The sequence below is a fragment of the Caretta caretta genome, chromosome 3 (genome assembly GCF_965140235.1).
Source record: "Caretta caretta isolate rCarCar2 chromosome 3, rCarCar1.hap1, whole genome shotgun sequence".
Lineage (NCBI taxonomy): Eukaryota > Metazoa > Chordata > Testudines > Cheloniidae > Caretta > Caretta caretta.
The window spans coordinates 164935916-164953712 of NC_134208.1; the positions used below are offsets into that span (position 1 = coordinate 164935916).

The 17797-nt window shown below is 41.6% G+C and overlaps 1 protein-coding gene across 11 annotated transcripts in view; it reads left to right on the plus strand.

The window, feature by feature from the left end:
* ESRRG (estrogen related receptor gamma) overlaps nt 1-17797 on the plus strand; it is a 480311-nt gene that overhangs the window by 186773 nt on the left and 275741 nt on the right. For 6 of the 11 annotated variants that reach the window (XM_048843176.2, XM_048843177.2, XM_075127072.1 and 3 more), the window contains one exon: nt 11814-11969. The exons of the other annotated variants lie outside the window; for them this stretch is intronic. In XM_048843176.2, the coding sequence (XP_048699133.1) occupies nt 11935-11969 (35 nt within the window). In that variant the 5' untranslated portion in view covers nt 11814-11934. The remainder of the gene's footprint in view (nt 1-11813; nt 11970-17797) is intronic. 11 annotated transcript variants of the gene reach the window in all.

The following is a 17797-nucleotide window of genomic DNA, read 5'->3' on the forward strand; positions in this document are numbered from 1 at the left end:
TGTCGGGGTGCTGCTTCCTCTTCTCACACCTGTTTAATGAATGGAGTTTTAATAAAACTCCTCACTTTGATTAATTTACTGAATATATTTAGTAAATGTTGGTGCCCAAGTAACAACAGTGGATTTGGACATCCTCTATTTGGACCAGATCCAAAGCCCATTGAAGCTAATGAAAAGACTTACACTGATTTTCAGTGCACTTTGGATCAGGCCTTTTATCCTGAGAGTTGGTACAAGACAGGCAGTGGCAGTGTATCCTTTCCTGTACTGCCTCACCAATATGCCTCCACTCTGACCTGGAGGGATCATTTGTAAATATGTGATTTCTCTGAATATTCTGCTGGGTTCAATCTTGGATGTCAAGACCACCAGTCCTCTTCCCAGTCCTCCCCCCCGCCAGAGGTTGAAAGCATTTTTCCCACTTGCGTGGACGTAGTCAACTGAGTCCAAAGTCCATTGCAGCAAAGGTTGTTAGATACCCAGTAGAAGTAGCAGGGTGCCCTGAGTGCTTTGCCACAATGAACACTGAGTACATTTGACCCTGATAACAACACCATTGGGACAACCATTTTTAAAACAAGTTTGTGGGGTGCTGCCATGTTTGACACTTAATGGTGACAGGGAAGGTCATGCCTGACTAATCTAATCGCCTTTTATGATGAGATTACTGGTTCTGTGGATGAAGGGAAAGCAGTGGATGTATTGTTTCTTGACTTTAGCAAAGCTTTTGACACGATCTCCCACAGTATTCTTGTCAGCAAGTTAAGGAAGTATGGGCTGGAAGAATGCACTATAAGGTGGGTAGAAAGCTGGCTAGATTGTCGGGCTCAACGGGTAGTTATCAATGGTTCCATGTCTAGTTGGCAGCCGGTATCAAGTGGAGTGCCCCAAGGGTCGTCGGTCCTGGGGCCGGTTTTGTTCAATATCTTCATAAATGATCTGGAGGATGGTGTGGATTGCACTCTCAGCAAATTTGCGGATGATACTAAACTGGGAGGAGTGGTAGATACGCTGGAGGGGAGGGATAGGATACAGAAGGACCTAGACAAATTGGAGGATTGGGCCAAAAGAAATCTGATGAGGTTCAATAAGGATAAGTGCAGGGTCCTGCACTTAGGACGGAAGAACCCAATGCACAGTTACAGACTAGGGACCGAATGGCTAGGCAGCAGTTCTGCGGAAAAGGACCTAGGGGTGACAGTGGACGAGAAGCTGGATATGAGTCAGCAGTGTGCCCTTGTTGCCAAGAAGGCCAATGGCATTTTGGGATGTATAAGTAGGGGCATAGCGAGCAGATCGAGGGACGTGATCGTTCCCCTCTATTCGACATTGGTGAGGCCTCATCTGGAGTACTGTGTCCAGTTTTGGGCCCCACACTTCAAGAAGGATGTGGATAAATTGGAGAGAGTCCAGCGAAGGGCAACAAAAATGATTAGGGGTCTGGAACACATGACTTATGAGGAGAGGCTGAGGGAGCTGGGATTGTTTAGCCTGCAGAAGAGAAGAATGAGAGGGGATTTGATAGCTGCTTTCAACTACCTGAAAGGGGGTTCCAAAGAGGATGGCTCTAGACTGTTCTCAATGGTAGCAGATGACAGAACGAGGAGTAATGGTCTCAAGTTGCAGTGGGGGAGGTTTAGATTGGATATTAGGAAAAACTTTTTCACTAAGAGGGTGGTGAAACACTGGAATGCGTTACCTAGGGAGGTGGTAGAATCTCCTTCCTTAGAGGTTTTTAAGGTCAGGCTTGACAAAGCCCTGGCTGGGATGATTTAACTGGGATTTGGTCCTGCTTCGAGCAGAGGGTTGGACTAGATGACCTTCTGGGGTCCCTTCCAACCCTTATATTCTATGATTCTATGACCGTTTTTTCAAAAGTAGACAGAGATTAAGGGTAAGGGGTTCATTCAGTATCCATGCCTTATCAGTCCTTGGCATCTTTCCTGGGGCTGCCAGCAAGGTTGCTCACTAGTCCCAGTTGTGGTGGTACTTTCTGTGAGGTAGACAGATGTTCTGAGGAACTCTCTCCAGAAGAATGGTCCAGAAGAGTTCTATAGGGTGCATTTTTGCTGTTTCCATGGCAGAGGAGAAGTAGGTTCTTTTTACCTCCATTATGGCAGCATTATCTGTGTCTGAGTCTGTCAGTATCAGACCTCCTTTTCTGCCACTGAGGTTTGAATTTCATTCCTTCCTGCTTTTTTTCTGTCTGCTTTTTGGCCTCTAGGTTGGGCAGAGTCTTCTGTAAGTAAATTTTTTTGGAATTTGGCAAGGTCCAAGAGTTTTCTGGCCAGACTATGGAGGTGGCTTTTTCCTCTCTTGCAGTAGAGAGATTTCCACCTGGTGGAGGAAGTGGGTTGGCCAGCTGAGGAGAATGGTTCTTGCATTTCTTAGGTTTACGTTCAGTCCAGTGAATAAGGTAGGTGGTACAGAGATTACCTGTGAGAAATCTAAGATGGAGAGTTTAGATAGCTTCAACAATCATTCAGATGATGCCTCTGATAAGATAGGAGGCTTGGGGCTATCTACAAGAGTTTTGTGTGGGTTTATCGTATGTTAGACAGTGTTACTGTGAGCTGGGAAACCTTAGTGTCTGAGGTTTGATAGTGTTAATGCCCAGGTTAGTCAGCTCTCTGGACATGCAGATTTGGTGAATGCAATCAAAGAATTTTGATCTGAGTGTGTGTTTTCTGCATTTAACCCCAGAAAGAAATAGAATGGCTATGTTACATCAGATATGTACTTCTGGTTTGTGGTACGTGGTGGGGAGCAGGGGAAACAGGGAATGAGATAAGCCAACCCCAGGCCTGCATCATCAGCCAGCCAGGTTTCTGGGATCCAGACCAGGTGACTTCTTGATAATAAGATCATAGATCTTTAAGGATTTATTTATCATACATCTTGCTCTGGTCAACATGAGGCTGAGGTCCTCCTGTTTGCTTTGAAGCCAATAAAGCTGTGGCTTCAACTTTACACCAAGACTGAATTTGGCCCAGTTCCTCCAGATCTAGAACATGTCTCTCAAAACCAGCTCAAGAGCAAGAAACAAAACATTGCCCTTATAGCAGTGCAGTGATCGGGCCAGTTAAATAGCTAATGTATCTGTGGTATGACAATAAAGGAGAAGCTAAACCTTTAATATTTGTAACACTTGTATAGAAGCAGCATTTACCAGCAGGTTTTGCACTAGAATAAGAAGCTTTTGAGTATTATTCCACTGTATGGAGGTGAAAGGAAACGTTTTGTAGCTTGTGGCAATGCCTTCCTGGACAACTGATTTTACACACAGCCAGTGTACCTCAGGGTGGTCTGTGGCATGGGGTTGCACTGTAAGTGTGTCACTTACAATCTATTTAATTGGAGTCTTGGGTGACATTTCCCTTCTGCTGCATCTCCAGATAGAAAGCTGATTTACGTTTTTTGCTTTAAGTACACTACAAGGTTGGAAAGTAAAGTTGAGTTTGTGATGAAGTAGATATATTGGCTTCCCATGCTTTTGAAGACAAATGGAATCTCATCCATCGCTGCTATACCAGTATGCTGGTACTCCATTTCAGACTGCTTTGGGTTAGGATTTCAGTTTGCCCTTCCTTCCTAATGGGGTCCCTTGGTGGTGAATGCCATCCACACACAGGATGGATGAAATGCCCTAAGGACCTGAATCAGGCTTGCCTTTTAAGCAGTGCCTTGCTGAACTGTGAACTGGGGTTTCCTTGAACTGCTGTGTGAGGATATGAATTCAACTTTGAGACAAAAAGAGAGCAAAAATATTGTATACAGAAGCATATGTCCATTAATGGCACATGGTGTTCTGTGGCAGTCTGAATATGTATCGAAAATGATTTCCTTGTGGAGTCTTCAGTATCTCTTTGAATCTTGTTTTCCTTTGTTCTAACTCCCCCTGGGACAGGTAGAGAAAAATGGATGGTGCATCTGCTCCGGCCACTGTCAGACAGAAGCTTGCAGCAGAATTAATTCCGTCGTCTCTAAAGATCAGCAAGTTACCTCATTGTCAGGAAATGGCCTCTTCAGTCTAAAGAAACCATCACAACTCATTCTCATTGTATGCTACAACACCTTTTTCTAATGCACGCATCTCTCTTACACCAAAAACATTCCCACTTACCTTTTAAGTTTAAGGTCAGAGTGGTTTCTTTACTCTATAAGCCTGGGTGTTCCAGGACATACTATGTGTATCAAAAAGCTTTCAGATTAGAGGCCCAACATTTCATATCTTTTTCTTTTCTTCCGAAGAGCAAGCTCTGCCTTCCCCTTCATGTTGGAGGAAAGGTTAAGACATGATTGCATGATGAAGCCAGGCCTGCCACGCTGTGTCCATCTTGTTAGATCAGATTCTCACCTGGCTTGCCATACTGTGTAGAGGAGACATGTTTGTGGCTGTCCAGTGCAGACAGCTGAGTGCTTCCATCCTGTTAGATCCCTTTTCAGATGGATTTAATGGCAGTTTTTACACTGAGGACACACAGTTTTGTGTAGTAGGAATCTTGCTCGAATTCTTATGCCCATTATTTACATAACTTGGCTCTCTGCGGAATAATTTGCAAGACAATGCTGAATGAGGAATGCAGCCATCCCAAATGCCTGGCCTCCAGTGGGTGCAAAATCACAGGCACAATTATTAGTGCCTGCAGTTGCACCCAGTTTGAGCTCTCCTTCTGTGGTTTGCTGGATGCTGTGCTCAAAAACGTAGGCCTATAATGTTTATATATTAGAGTTATATATTGTATGTTTTCGTTCTTTCTCTGAGTGGTGGCACATACATATGTGGGGTCAGATGTGTGTGAAGCTGAGCAAGTATGTTTGAAATGGCTGAGTTTGGCTTCAGTGTTAAGTCCAGCTGTTACTTTAAACACTTTGTACTGTGCAGTGATTTATGCCGTACCAGTCTCATAGAAGCAGGCTGATGTGAATCATGAATGAACTACTTTTGAAAGATGAAAAGGAGGTGAGTATTCCCTTTCTCCCTCCCTTGTCTTCCCTCATCCTACCCTTTGCTCCCCTCCCATCCAGTGCAAGTAAGCACATTCCTGTTTGATGCAGAGGAACCAGCTAGATACTGGTTAATCTGCTTCTTGTGTCTGGTTTTATTACTTCTTTTATGTGTCATCTCTCACACTGTCTCCTTGTCACCTCCCTTACCATTTGAAACCCATATATGCTAAAATAGTCTTGAATGGATCAGTAAATGTGTGTCATAGAATGGGACCAAACAAATATGTTCACCCAAGATCTGGGAAGTGGTAGGAGCTGACCTTTTACACTTTTTCTGCTTTTCAGGTCGTTAAGCCCTGAGCCACCCTAAATCTACTGTTCCTATAAAAGGCTGCATTTTAAAAGGCTTTAGGAGGCTTGCTGACCTTGCAACCTACTTTGTAAGGAGTCTGCACCCACAGCTATTAAACAAAATTAATTTCAGCACTTTTAAATTGTTAATCTTGCAAAAGACAACTCGCTTGCTCTCCAGTGATCCCATAGGTCATCATTCTGTGTGCTGTAAGCCATCACCGGGGTTTGTGGCTCTGAACATCACCAGTCTGCTTGTGGTTTTCCAAATGCCTTTCCAAATTAATTCCCTTGCTCTCCACTTTCCCTCCCACCCAGCTCTTTGAGATCTGGGAACTTGGTGAGCTATGTGGATTTAGTGGGCATTCAAAAATAGCCCACAACATCTTATTTTCAATTTAAGGCTACTGTATCCTAAATCAGTGCTTCTGACTCCTCACCTTATGGTAATGAACATTGGGCAGCAGGACATTAATTCAGGTAGGAAATGACAGCTTTAGTATTCTGAGTGTTCGGTTTTCTATCGAAAGGGTTACATCTCTTGTAAGTTAAGTATCTCTTTACCCATGGGGCAAATGTTTTATCATGTATCAATTTATTTTGTATCCCTTTTAAGTGCATTTTGTCTGCCTGGCTGTAGAACTTGGAAATGTTACCTTTTCCCTCCTTGTGATGATTCGTGCGTGTGTGTGTGTGTTATCTGGGATTATCATTCTCGGTTGTCCCTGCTCCTTCTTCATCTTTTGTCTCTGCCACTCAAACCAATTTCAGCTATCCGCCAGCTTTCATTTGGGATAATAGCCTCTCTTTTTACTGTTGTCTTGTCATGTTTGATTCGGCAGCACAAGGGTTTTAAATTAGCCAAAATGTTTGCATGCTGGGCTTACTCTGCTGCCACTACCAGTTGTAGATCTACTGAACCACTTGATGCTGAAATTGATGGTTGCTCGGAAAGAATAAGAAATTGTTGGTGACTACCGGGAAGATTCATTCACGCCGAGCCCCTTTTAAACAACATAGAGGGAGGGAGAGAGAGATTTCCTTCATTTTCCTGCCACCTGGCTGGTGGTTGTATTGTGCTTGTGCCAGGTTCCTGCTGAGTGATTACAGTCTTGCTAGGCTGGGTAGTTCCTGTGATTTCAGAAATAAAAACAGAAACCCCCCCTCAAAAGATGTGTAGTTAAATTCAATGACTTACAGCTGCTGGATATTAACTCACTGGTGAGAGAACACTTTAATTTCTTTATTATTTTATTCCCTCCATATTGAATTTTACTTGTCGGAAGTTTTAACCAACAGAAAGCTACCTTCCTTGGCTGCTGGAATTTGTGGTGCTAAACCACCAAATGGGAATTGAGCAGTTTTTTGAATATTTTTCCAATCAAAAGGAATTGGTCATTAATGTGATTTAGTGAGCTCTGGAATCCCCATGCAAAACCTACCAGTGATCCCCAACGTTTATTATTATTGGTGTCGGTATTGAAAGAGATTTGTGATCAGAATTAACAGGTGACCATCCTACCTGAGAAAGTAGGTATGGCTGTCTCATGCATAACTTCAAAGTAATCAGAAAAATTTTGACAGATAGTGCTAAAAACCAGATTATACTATAATCAATGAGGCCACAGAATTAAATGAGAAGTGCCTGGAATATTACTAGCGATGCAATTGTATTATATAATCTAGTACATTTACATCTACAAAGGTAGATAAGCCTCCCCCTGCACAAGTCCATTGAATGGCTGTGGTTTGATGTACATCTTCTTTGAAAGATGATACATCTTGGCGTTATTTTGGAGTTTTATAGCCCTATCTATCTGGACCTGGAATTGCCCCTATTGGTAACTGGTACTACAGGTCACAAAATGAGGATAATAGATCAGCAAGTGTCCTGTGTACAATATCTCTTCATGGTATCCAAATCTGTATGAGGCATAGGAGGCTCTGTTATGTGACCCATGTCTGTATCAAACCTTACTGAGGGAAATTTGTTAATAGGAACATAGGATTTGCCGCAGTGGATCAGTTCTGGCATCCTCCATTTTGGTAATGGCTAGTACCTGGCGCTTTGGAGGAAGATGAATAAACCTGGTCACGTCCCTAGCCAGTTATGCAGTGGATTCCACAAGGAATATTGTACGTGGAACTGTGGGGGGCAGGGAAAAATGCAAAGAATAGTAAAAATGTGACAGAATTATGTCATGTGATATCAGACACACACATAGGCACTGATTTACTCAGATCCCGGGGGGTGCTCGACCCCCGCTCCACCCCAGGCCCTGCCCCCACTCCATCACTTCTTCCAACCCCCACCCACGCCCTGCCTCTTCCCATCCCTGTTCCGCCCCAGCCCCACCCCCACCCTGCCTCTTCCTGACCACTCCCCACCTCTTCCTGCCCTGGCTCCTTCCCCCTGGTGCCTCCCGCACGCCGCCGAACAGCTGATCCATGGCAGGCAGGAGGCAAGGAGATGAATGGGGAGGAGCTGATCAGCATGGCTGCCAGCGGGCAGGAGGCTCTGGGGGGAGGCACTGATCCTTGGGGCTGCTGGTGGGTGCTGAGCACCCACTGTTTTTTTTCCATGGGTGCTGCAGCCCCAGAGCACCCACGGAGTCAGCACCTATGGAGGAGCCAGGCATATAGGATGTGTGATTCCAGACACACAGAACACTATTCCTCAAGATTATAACCAAAAATTGTACAGTGTCCCAGATAGGACAATAAATACCACATATTCAGTAATAGGACTGTACAGCATCTAAACTTATAATGATGTTTGCACTTGTATTGTTACAACTAAGCTAATTCCATCATCCAGTTTTTCTGGTTACTAAATTATATGTTGTCATTTTATAAGCTATCATTTGTCTGAAAAACACACCATGGTGTAAATTTGAAGGAGTTCCTATAAGTCTTTGTTTTCTCCTTGCCCCCATCATGTATTTAATACATTTTGGGGAAATAATATGAATGAATAAAGCTCCAAAAATATGGATCTAATAAATGGTATGAATCTCTGAGGCCCAGCAATGGATCACTGCAGGCTTCAGTTTGCACCCAATAACAGTAGATTGAATGGGGAGGCAGGATACCATTATGGGTCTAGTCCTGTTATCTCTCTCTAACTGCTGTAATGTTCCAAATTGCTGATTTCTCTGCTAAATCAAGACAGTTGTATTACAGGAAAATATATCGGGAGAGGTACTAGTGAGGGAGCTAATGAAAAGGATAATGAGTGGCTGTAGCTATGTCCTCCAGCAGACTTTGATGAGTTTTCATAATATATGGGATGGCTCAGTCTGCCCTATTAGCAAATGTAGCCAGTTTATGCTCTATGTACAAACTAGAGATTTGATAAAGCACTAAATGAGTTTTCTGGCTCTCATTCACAAGGTATTAGATGTTTGAAACTTCATAGGATCATCATGCTTCTGCCACACATTCGTTAAAATGTGTTTTATAATGTAAGCACGAGGCAGCATGAAAGTTCCCTGGGAGAGGAAGGTGGAGGGGGGAGAGGTCTTGTCACTAAAGCACAAGGCTGGGGACCTCTAAAATCTGAGTGTGGCTCATGGCTGTGCTTCAGAATCCTGTGTGATTTAACATCACTTTTCCTCTGTTTCCCGGTCTGGTTAAAGTTGGAGCCCGTTGGAACATTTTCAGTTGAAATGAAATTTTAACAAAGGCAAAATGTTTAGCTGAGATGTTTCAGTTTCAACTAAGACATTTTCAAAACGGGGCTGGAGAGGGAGAGAGAGAGAGAGAGTGTGTGTGTGTGTGTGTGTGTGTGTGTGTGTGTTGAGGGGTCAGGGGGAGATGAGAGAGTGGGATGTGAGACCAAGTGACTCAGGCCTGGTCTACACTAGGGAGCTGAGGCTCTTCCGTTGACTCCACCTGCGCCTCTCGCTCTGGTGGAGTTCTGGGGTCAACGGGAGAGCGCTCGGCGGTCAATTTATCATGTCTAGACTAGACACGTTAAATCTACCCCCACTGGATTGATCGCTGCCTGTCGATCCAGCGGGGAATGTAGACAAGCCCTAACTTTCACCCTCTATAGCCTGGTGGTTAGGGCGAGAGAGGTTCATGTTCCTGCTCTGCCTGAATCAGAGTGAGCTGGAATTAAAATCTCTGTGTTACAGCAGGACCTTGAATTTGGGTCCCCCCACAACAGAGACCAATGCCCTAACACCAGACTTCCCACATCCTCTGTCTCACACTGGGACATTTGGATGCATCTTCCCAAATCGAAAACGTTAGCTTTTCAGTTTGAAAGCGGGCATTTTGACACTCATCTTTTTTTCATGAAAACATTTGAAAGGCTTCATTTTTGTTTCCATGTGGAGCGAAAACAAATCCCAGAACCTCAAATGTTCCTGTGGAACAGAGTGGTCATCCTTCAGTCCAATGTAGTTAAACTTCTCCCCGCCTCATGAGTTTTTATTGTGAGGCTTAAGGCCCTAATGTTTGTAAAGCACTTTGACATTCTCTAATGGAAAGTGCTGAATAAGTGAAAATAATAATTCAACCCCCTTTTCTGGTTTAAGAGACCAGTAGTGTTATATTTAGCAGCTGCTGGGAAATTGCCCAAAACTAACAGCGGAAGAAAGTATGGGTCCAGACTAGATAATAGAGTGCTTTTTTTTCTTTTTAATGTTTCACAGATATCACTGTTCTTATCTTGTGCCAAAATTTTACTAGTATTGAGGAGATAGTATTGAAGTAGCACAGAAAATTCAGTAGACAGGGTGGACAACATGTCTGCCAAGCCAAAGACCTTGTATCAATTCACATTTCTGCATATTAACACAATTGGACCAAAGCTTGAATATTTGCAGCACCCCTGGCAGGCAGGGAAAGTATTGTTATCCCCATTTTACAGATGGAGAAATTGAGACAGCAAGTGACTTTCCCAAGGCCACATACTGAGTCAGTGTCTGGAGTAGGATTAGAACTGTGCAGTTCCTAGGCCTGTGTTCAGGCCATTAAACGGCATTGTTTCTCTGATCAGATTGGCAGCTGTCTATTTATTCCACAGTCAAAGAGGAGGCTATAATATGACAAAGTTTTTGAAGCTTTGAATGTTTTCCTCTCTTTTTAAATAAAGACATAAAACTGGTGGCCACAAAGCACACTCATAGCGGCCTATAGAGAGCTCTGTTTTAAGATTCACTAAGCAGAAATCATTGTGAATTAGATAGTTATGCAAGGATTTTTTTAATGTGTTTTTTTTGCGAATGCTCTTAGTTTTGGTTTCCCCCAAACTTTCAAGTATTGCTCTTAATTTTAATTTTAAAAAATATTGCTTTGTTAGCAATAAGTTGTTAGTAAAAATAAAGATCGCCAACTCTGATTGTGTGTTTCTAGCCTTAATCTGTTTTCTAGCGCTAGGGAGGCATTTTTGCCTTTTTGCTGAAAGTAACAAGAATGTCATATATAAAATTACCCTGTTTGAAAGAATGGAAGCTGCATCCCAATATAGATCACAGTGGAAAATGACTCAAAATTTCATGACAGTTTCTCCTCCTTCTTTTCTCCCCCTTCTTTTTCTCAGTCTGTCTCTAGTTCAGCAGCATGAAACATGCACAGTATATTGTGACATTTTAGTTTACTGTTACTAATAATTCCTTTGCATGTTTCATTAGTCTATTAATTACAGAATCATAAAAGGGTCTCTACAATATTTAGCCTCTGTGATGTTGTTGACGACATCCTGAAGATTGAAATGTTCTTTTAAAGGAAAATAACATGTAGGTGGAATCTTCACTTCACCATCATATTTATCGATTCTTTTGTCATATTTAAACTCTCTCACAATCCCTCTACAGAGAGGTGGCTTTAACTATATGAGCAGTCAAGGAAAAGTCCGGGGCTGAAATCCTACAACTTACAACATGCAGTTACAGAGGCTGTGGAGAGCATGAACTCCAGATGCTTGTATAAACAAGACTTACTAGAAGTCTTTACCTCATAACTCCTCATAAGCTTACACCTGACAAGCCACTCAGAGCTAGAGGGTTGTGTTTTCCCTAATAAATTCCTTTTTGAACCCACTTGCTAGTCAAGCGTTGTGCACACTAACTACAGAAAGGGCCCTGTGTCTTGGGCATAAATTACTCTTGTGTGCCACTGTCTCTGAGCAGCCCCCCAGTTATGGATTACTTTGTTCTCGACTTGACAGGAACATAATTAGAACTGTTGATGAAATCTACCAAATTGTTCCTTCGTGGCCTCAATGGTCAGGAAATTTGGTTGAGTCGTATTTGTCACCGATGTAAAGGCTCTAAACACTTCATATTAACTATGTTATTAATGTGCCCTCTAATCTGTCCATGAATTGGTAACACTTTAAGTGAGCTGAGCTCTAATAGCACCTTGTGATGAATACATTGTAATGCTGTTAAAAAGTTTCTAGAGAGTGAAAAAAATGTTAATAAAAAGTGGATGTTGCTTTTTTTTTTTTTAATGGAGATTCATGTAGGCCTTACATTGACAGACCGTTTTCTGTTCTATAGGATTTGCTGACATTTTGGCTGTTTCATTGCCAGAGGAGGCTTTGTGTGTCCCAGAGGAAGTGAGCGATCTGGCCATAACAAAACCCGCCAAAATATTTTAACACCGTTCCGATCTTTTCTAATGCAATGCATAGTGAATGTGACTAGAAAAGGATGGTGAGTTCATGAAGGGGAGTCATTTCCCTCTGGCCTGCAAGTGTCTGGTGAAACATGCACAAATGAGCAACTGGGGGGTGGTGGGGGTGCGATGATTAGAACCAGGAACATTTACTTTGCCTCCTTCTCTCAAATATATTGCTTCATAGAAACATACAAATATTAATGTGTTTACATCTGGATTCAGATCATGAACTTCCTAAGAGTTTGGGGTGTTCAGATCATGTGTTTTGGTTATCAGCTCTGGTCAAAAAAATGTAGTCACTAATCACACATTTGTAGATGTTTTAATCTTGCAGTAAGTTATATAGAAGAAACATTAAGACCTGAAATTACTGTTGTAAACCCTGAGCCTACCAACCGCGGTTATTGACTGAAGTCCTAGAAGTTACCAAGGAGGTATCACAATGCATTGTAAGGGGAGTTATCTGTTATGGTCCTGATTCATTAGAGTTGATGTGTTTTGGATCAGGCCCTAAAAGCTAAAATATTTGGTTGCCCAATAAGTTGGCTTTTGTAAAAGGAAATGTCTTCAGAACAAAAAAATGATCTCATACTTTAATGTCACTTTGAAGAACATTGAGGTTCTTTTTAACTGGATAAGTAATTGTGCTTAGACAAGTAGTTAGAATACGAAAATGCTACAATAGGGATGTTCACATGTAGGGTTTTATGGGAATGAAGACAGTTCTGACAACATAATGTTTAGAACAGAGCTGGCAGTAAAAAAAAAACAATAATTTTATGTCCTTTAGCTGCTCTACAAAGAATCAGGTAAATTGGCCTCCATTTCTGCAGTACCTTTGGTGATCTGTTTTTATTAATTCTCAAACAAACAAATGGTGGGGAAAAACCTTGAACCATCCAGCCTGCATTAAGCTAATGCTTAGTGTCTGATTTTAAACCCACAAATATAGAGAAATTCAGAGCACAGCTGAAATTCTGTGTTTATCCCACTTGTAAAGTCCATCACATATCACATAAGACCACCTCCTATTCAGAGGTTACCTTCCATACCAACATAAGCTAAGGAGAGAGTTTCCATCCTACTAAACTATATTTTCTTGCTCATGTGGACTTAATTCACATGCTTAAGAATGTCTGAAGAGGGTATATACCTGCACTGAAGGAGATTATGTAGCAGGGAAGAACCTAACAAGAGGCTGTGAATTAAGTTGGCTGTGATCCCTGTTTTGGAAGCTGCTCTGCATGAGCTGACCCCTGCAGTTGCATAGAACTGTTATGAATTTAATTGGGGTCCTGGGTGGGCATCAGTGAGGGGTGTCTATCTGTGTAACTCCAGTCGCAAGATTGGGACCTATGATAGCAAGGTGCTGTGTAAACATAAATTTTGGGGCCCTTGTCATGATTTATGAAATCTTTTTTTCTTAGCTTCTCTGTCAGTTTGTCATTGAATACTGGATAGAAGAGAAGGTTCTGATCCTAGTCTTTTAACCCGGGAATCCATGGGTGCCGGTTTACTATCTCTTCCTCTCTGTGACCATCATATACCACAATAGGTCTGTTTGCAGGCACAATGGGACTGTTGCCTACAAAGCTGAGACACATTAGTGCGGGAGATAGAGATTTTTCAGACGCTGACCCATGTTTGTGGAATTCCCTTCCTCAAATCTCAAACATCTTCCCCATAAAATGCAAGTCTCATCTCTTAACCTCTCACAATAATGAATACAATCATAAATAATAAGCCATTTAAAGTTTAAAAAACAAAAATTGCCATTTATTTTTTTTAAAAGAAGGAGAGACCCAGAAATGCAGGATGTTAAAACTGCATGTGCATCTTTGCAATTTTGTAAGGTGCTCCAATACTTGGTTGATGGCTGCAGTATAAATACATACAAATTAAGACCTCTTTTTTTTTTGTCCCACTCTCTCTTTATCTTTGCCCTTCTTTTTCTCTCTCAACCCATCTATTCTGAACTTTTCTTCTCCTTTTTAATTTCTCACTTCTCTTTCCGTAAGTGCACGCAAAGTCACAGGATCTTGGAGAGCTTTCCAAATAATTGGATTTTGTTGCTTGCTTGAAGTGTATTCTAAAGTCTATTATAGTATCTTTTGTTACCCTCATGTTATATGTGTGCTTTAGAATTCTGTGTCATTTGGGATGTTACTATTACCCAAAGGCACACTTTATGTCATGTACCTACTTCATCTCACTCTCCTTTTAATATGTATTTGCTACTTACAACATTTTTATTAATGACTATTATATTATTTTTCTGATACTATCAATTTTCTTTTTGCTTTCAATCTCCAGTGGGAATGTTGTGATATATACTTGCTCACTCCATCTATATATACATTTCTATTTTCATTCCCCAGATGCATTAAGGGCTGACGGGAACAAGGGCCTAGTTCTGATATCATTTGCTATTTACCAGTGTGAGTTGTGAGTAATTCCACAAAAATCAGTGGAGTTGCACCAGTGTAAAAAAACAAATTTAGATCAGAATTGGGCCCTTACATGTTAATTTGGTAAAACTGTCACTGTACAGCATCAGTTGTATGGAGCATATGTTAGTAGATGCTCATGTTTGGAATGATGATTCACAGTTAATCGTTATAAGAAATAGGCTTACCACTTCATAAACTCTGGGAAGGACTGTTTTCTTTTCCAAACATTTAAATTACTCAGCCGTTTTATGCATTAAAACCCAATTATAACTTAGAGTATCAGAGAATTTCAAAAGCTATTTTCTTCAGCAATTGTGCCTAGACCTATATTTTATCACTCATAGTTCACACTCTCAAATGCATATTTTTTTAACAGTACTAGCAAGATGCTTGAGCAGACATCAGGTGTTGCCCTAAAATACTAAAAAAAATTTATTTATCTAACAGAAAAGCCATATTTTGTCTGTTCAAAGGTTGAAATTCTACTCTTGGATCAACATGTCCTTGGCTTTAAAAAAGAACATAAGGTTTTTGTAGGCTGAACACTGAAGCTTATATTCTCCAGTTGTGCTTTTACCTCAGGTTAGAGATAGGCCAGTACCAGAATACTAGATCCAAACTCTTTGCAGCTAACCCTTCCTCTTTCCTGACCCTCCTACCCCTTCTCTTCTTTTAAGATGTATATGGTCAGATCTGAAACCCTTGAACTCTGGAAAGTTGTGATTTATATCCAGACTTCATGGTTTGGGTCCATCTCTATTCCAGACATCCATGTCTTCTTCATTTCAGATGGCAGAAGCATTTGGCTCATGAGGGGCATGAATACCATAATGAACTACTCCTGTTTGTCTACTATTTTGTAAGCACTCAACTAATTGAAGTCTGAAGAACCAAATAAATATACATTAATGACAGCCCTATCACTCAGACTACCACTATGAAATTTCAGTGCACCTAAATGAACTCCAAAATGTAGCTGAATAATAATTTACCAGCTTCCTTTGAAATGGCAATATTTAGAGACAAGCAAAGGCTGCTTCGTTTGGGTTGCTTTAAGTATTTTATGAACACTGCACATGAAAGAACAAAGCCAGAAGGAAATTTCCCACTCCCACAGCCTTATCCACAATTTGAGAAGGGATTTGCAGGATTATGAGGAATGAGGTATACTTGTTTTGGAACTGAAAGATGTGTCTCACGCACCAGGTTTTGGCTGTCACCTACTTGCATTGACGTGGTCTGTCATGGCAGTATTCTATGGCTAAAAATGAACAATGGCCATGCCACAAAATGCAGAAATCCCTAGTGTTTCATTCTTTAATACAATCCTTTGTGATAGTAAACCTGATTTGACGGTGTCCAGCTGAGAGGATGCATGATATATGACCTATTTGGAGTATGTGCAATTTTTTGAAAATATTGTCCAAGACAATAGAATAATCTTTCGGATTATCCATTGGGAGGCTGATTTCTCAGCAGAAATGTATATGTGTCTCAGATTGTATTAGTCTGGGGCAGGAAGGTGATCATTGTAATTGTAGATAAGGCAATAACTTGGGAGTTTCTTATGTGTTTGTAAGCCCAAAGGGAGGCACTTAGAAACTAATAAAACACTCTCAAGTGCAGCCTTAGAAACGTGACTATCTATTTGTTTAACATTGACCATATATTTTTGTAATGTAGCTCACTCTCACAGCCTTATCCTCCCATTGGGAATTGATAGCATAATTTTTACCAAACTTTTTCCTATCTAGATCATGGTTAAAAATCCACAGGTAACCAGGAATTCAACAATTGAAAAATTTCACCTATAGGGCCAAGTTCTCTTTTCATTTATGGCTGTATAGTTCAGGGATAACTCCACTGAATTACCTCTGAGCTACTCTGGGATAAGAGAGAAGAGAAACCTTGGGCCAAATTTTAACATTAGATATGAACAGCATAACTTGGGCCAAAAACAAATTACACTGTAATATTTCCAGAAATAAAAGTACTGACTTACAATAGCATAATGCCTTCAAAATTCATTTTAGAGATGCTTGCACTTACCAAAAATCTGTTCAGTTGTATCTAGGATTGCCATCTAGGAACATACACATTCTGTATCGTTTAGAGCAGTGGTGGCCAACCTGAGCCTGAGAAGGAGCCAGAATTTACCAATGTACATGGCCAAAGAGCCACAGTAATATGTCAGCAGCCCTCATTAGCTCCCCCCACCCTGCTCGCAGCGCTGCCCACCGACCAGCAGCCCTGCCGATCAGCACCTCCCCCTCTCTCCCCGCACCTCCCAATCAGCTGTTTGTGGCGTGCAGGAGGCTCTGGGGGGGGGGGGGGAGCGAGGGCATGGCAGGCTCAGGGGAGAGGGCACGAAGGGGTGTAGTGGGGGCAGGGCCTGTGGCAGAGCCAGGGCTTGAGCAGTGAGCACCCCTTGGCACATTGGAAAGTGTGCGCTTGTAGCTCCAGCCCTGGCGTTGGTGCCTATACAAGGAGCCGCATATTAACTTCTGGAGACCCACATGTGGCTACGGAGCCGCAGGTTGGCCACCCCTGATTTAGAGGAAAAGGGAAAAAGCAATTTTACAGCCAAAGAATCCGATTTCAAAACAAGGAGTAGCTCTGTTCACATTATTGTGGGTTCAGGGATGTCATGCATGAAAAAGTGATGAGGGTTGTGCTTAAAAAAAAAAGAAAAAGAAGAAATTTAAAAGGGCACAAGCAGCTGCAGTTCTGTTTTCATCGATTGTGAGTCTTGTATGTGGAGCCTAAGCTGAGATAAGAGTCTGGTGTGTCCCTTCATGTAGCACTGTAAAACTGTATGAATTAAAGTTCCCAATGATATTAAGATTAACTAAGTAAAGTTATACTTGTCAATAGCTCCTCTTGTTAGATATTTAAAGTTCAAGTGCTTGTTTGCTTTAGTTAAGTGCTCTGAAGTGCTTCAAAAGGCATTGGCCCATTTCTATAAACAAATAGAGAAACTCACTGATAGTCTACTCTACCCAGACAGAGTGTCTTACCCAACACTAAGAAATCCCTTACTGGTGTCTGAAAAGAATCTATCCTAGCAGCCTCCAACATACTTGAGCCTTCATTTTATATTCTTTGGTCAGGACTTTCTTGTCATTGCTTACATTCAAACACAATTTTCATGCTGCAAATAACATGAAGAGAGGGAGTCAGGTTAGTAGCCCAGGTGCTTATTTATCCAGGGGACAAAAGTGACTAGTTATCAAGAGTACCGTGGAAGACTGGTTTTTGTTCAGATTATTGCTAGACTTAGTATTTATTTGTGCCTCAATATTTTTCTTTTTTTGCTGGAATGTGCTAATTCAGTAACATGTTTAATTTTTAGTATCCTTTCTTGCCTGAGAAAATCAAAGGAAAATAAGGGTGGGGTGGATCTAGGAAGCAGG